This window comes from Ammospiza nelsoni, chromosome 4 (assembly GCF_027579445.1).
Source record: "Ammospiza nelsoni isolate bAmmNel1 chromosome 4, bAmmNel1.pri, whole genome shotgun sequence".
NCBI lineage: Eukaryota > Metazoa > Chordata > Aves > Passeriformes > Passerellidae > Ammospiza > Ammospiza nelsoni.
The window spans coordinates 21,334,881-21,337,162 of NC_080636.1; the positions used below are offsets into that span (position 1 = coordinate 21,334,881).

At 48.6% G+C, this 2,282-nt stretch overlaps 1 protein-coding gene across 1 annotated transcript; it reads right to left on the reverse strand.

Annotated features, from left to right (window-relative positions):
- Positions 1-266: 266 nt before the first annotated feature.
- LOC132072419 (C-C motif chemokine 3-like) lies at positions 267-1,283 on the reverse strand. The gene is made up of 3 exons (XM_059470729.1): positions 1,049-1,283; positions 711-813; positions 267-531 (listed from the first exon to the last, which is right to left on the reverse strand). The coding sequence occupies exons 1-3, from the start codon at positions 1,155-1,157 to the stop codon at positions 444-446; spliced, it is 300 nt and encodes a 99-aa protein (XP_059326712.1). The 5' UTR covers positions 1,158-1,283; the 3' UTR covers positions 267-443.
- Between the last annotated feature and the right edge of the window lie 999 nt (positions 1,284-2,282).

The window sequence follows — 2,282 nt, forward strand, 5'->3', positions numbered from 1 at the left end:
AAAAGCATTGCACTATACATTGCATTGAAGAGCAGTTGAAGTGAGCTTTGAAGTACAGCAAACTGATGATGCAGAAAGAAGTCCATCAGCCTTGCCCAAATCTTGTGCAGCTCTACACATCAATTTTAGGATATAGAGCTTCTTTTAGTCTCATTATTACAGTGTATATATGTATTCCTGAGTAATTTTGGAATACGTGGTTCTATCTTGTCTGTCATTTCTGTCATGTTGGGGTTCCAGCAGAGACTTCAGAGACACCCAAAGGATTTGACAAGCCAACATTTTATTCAAGCATTTATGCAAAAGCAAAGTTTAGTTAAACCAGTGTATGCCAATTGCAGTAAATTTTCCTTTTGAAGAAGGATGCAGCTCAAGCACTCTTACTGCAGTCCTCATGGTGGGGGCTGAGCACTCTGCCCAGGAGCAGCAGCAGGGAGGAGTGACTACTGAAGCTCCATGTCCTTCAGGTATTCCTGCACCCAGCGAGCACTGGGATCAGCACACACCTTCGTTCCTCTCCTGGTGACCAGGCTGTTGGGAAAACCAGTATTGAGGCACTCAGCCAGGGCATCAGGGTGCTTTTGCTAGGTCCTGCTGTTAGCACCTGTTTGTCCCTGTCCATGCCCTTCCCCATCCTGGACAACCTTGGACACCCTTGGGGCACTGCCCTGGCTGCTGCACCCTGGACCCCAGCAGTGCTGGGTACTTACACCACAGCTGGCCTTGAGCAGGTGTTGCTGGTCACGTAGGCAGAGCTGATCATCCTGCGTGGAATGGGGCGGGAAATGTAGGAGAAGCAGCAGGTGGAGTCTTCTGTGAGGGAAGAGAGATGGGCCCAGTGAGACCCCACACTGCAGCAGAGGCTCTGCCTGTGGCTCTCAGGGCATTTGCCATCACCTATGCTGTGTCCTCTGGGAACACCTCCTGGAAACCTCCATCTCTGAGGCTTAGTCCCTGCACTGGTGATGCCCATCAGCTCCCAGCTCTCCATAGACATGAGGGTCTAATCAGTGGGGATGGGGCTCTCTCCTGGGGAAAGAGAACCTACCGTTCTGCTTGTAAAGTGCAGCGCTGCTGGGGACGCTGGGATCAGCCTCAGCCAGGGAGCAGATGGCCACGAGGAGCAGAACAGCCAGGGCAGCTGCCAGGACCCTCATGGTGCTGGAAAGGCTGAGAGAGCCACGAGTGACGCTGGAGCTGCGGTGTCTGTAGGGCTGTCCTCTGCACAGTAGCCCCTGCTCCTGCTGATCTCTTTTTCTATCCCCCACCACTGGGCGGGCACAGGGTTTCACGGAAGAAAATGAGTCTGTCATACCAGCAAAATTATGTGATGTAAATAAGCTGCAGAAAGGGAAGTGCCAGCCACAGGGCTATGATTTTCAGATTTGAGAGAGAACAAGTCTTATGAGGAACAGCTGAAGGAGCTGGGTTTGTGTTGTAGTTGAGATGGTCACAGTACAAAGCAACATACTCAATTTTCAGAAGGCTTCAGACCTGTTTTTATTATAGTATCATGCTTTTTACACATTCTTACAAAACTCCTAAGTTTACACTTTACTCATTGGTCACAAAAGACAAACAAGGTGCTTATTGGAACAGACAGTTGCAGTTTTCTCTTATTTATCCTTCTTTCTTTCTTGGCTTCTACGTCAACAACCTTGCTGGAAAATCCTTTCAGGAGTAAACATGGATCCTCTTATCAAACTTCTCTCTGGCCCACAGAAGTTGCTGTAAAACCTCTTCCACAGGTTTCTTTGATGGTAAGAAGAGGAGGCCCCCCTGAGGGGCACCTAACTGCTCTCTGCAAGTTTTTGAAAGGGCTGTAGTGAGGTGGAGGTTGCTCTCTTCTCCCAGGTTACAAGGACAAGACAAAATGGCTTCACATTGAACCAGGTCATGTTATGAAAATGTTCTTTTCTGGAAGAGTTGTCAAGCACTGCAATAGGCTGCCTGGGGAAGTGGTGGGGTCACCATCCCTAAAGACATTTAAAAGACATGTAGATGTGGTGCTTAGGAACATAGTTTGGTGGTGAACTTGGCAATGCTGGATTAACAGTTGGACTTGATGATCTTAAAGGTCTTTTCCAACACAAATGATCCTACAATTTGTTTCTGTCAACTTCATGGTACTGCGGAGGCTGAGGGAGCACAAACTGGGCTGGAGCTGGGGTGGCTGCAGGGTTTTCCTCTTCACAATGCTCAGTCCCTATTCATCCAGGGTTTAAAGGAGAGAAAATGAGTGCAACATGACAGAGAAGGAAACCACAGAAGGGGAAGTGCAT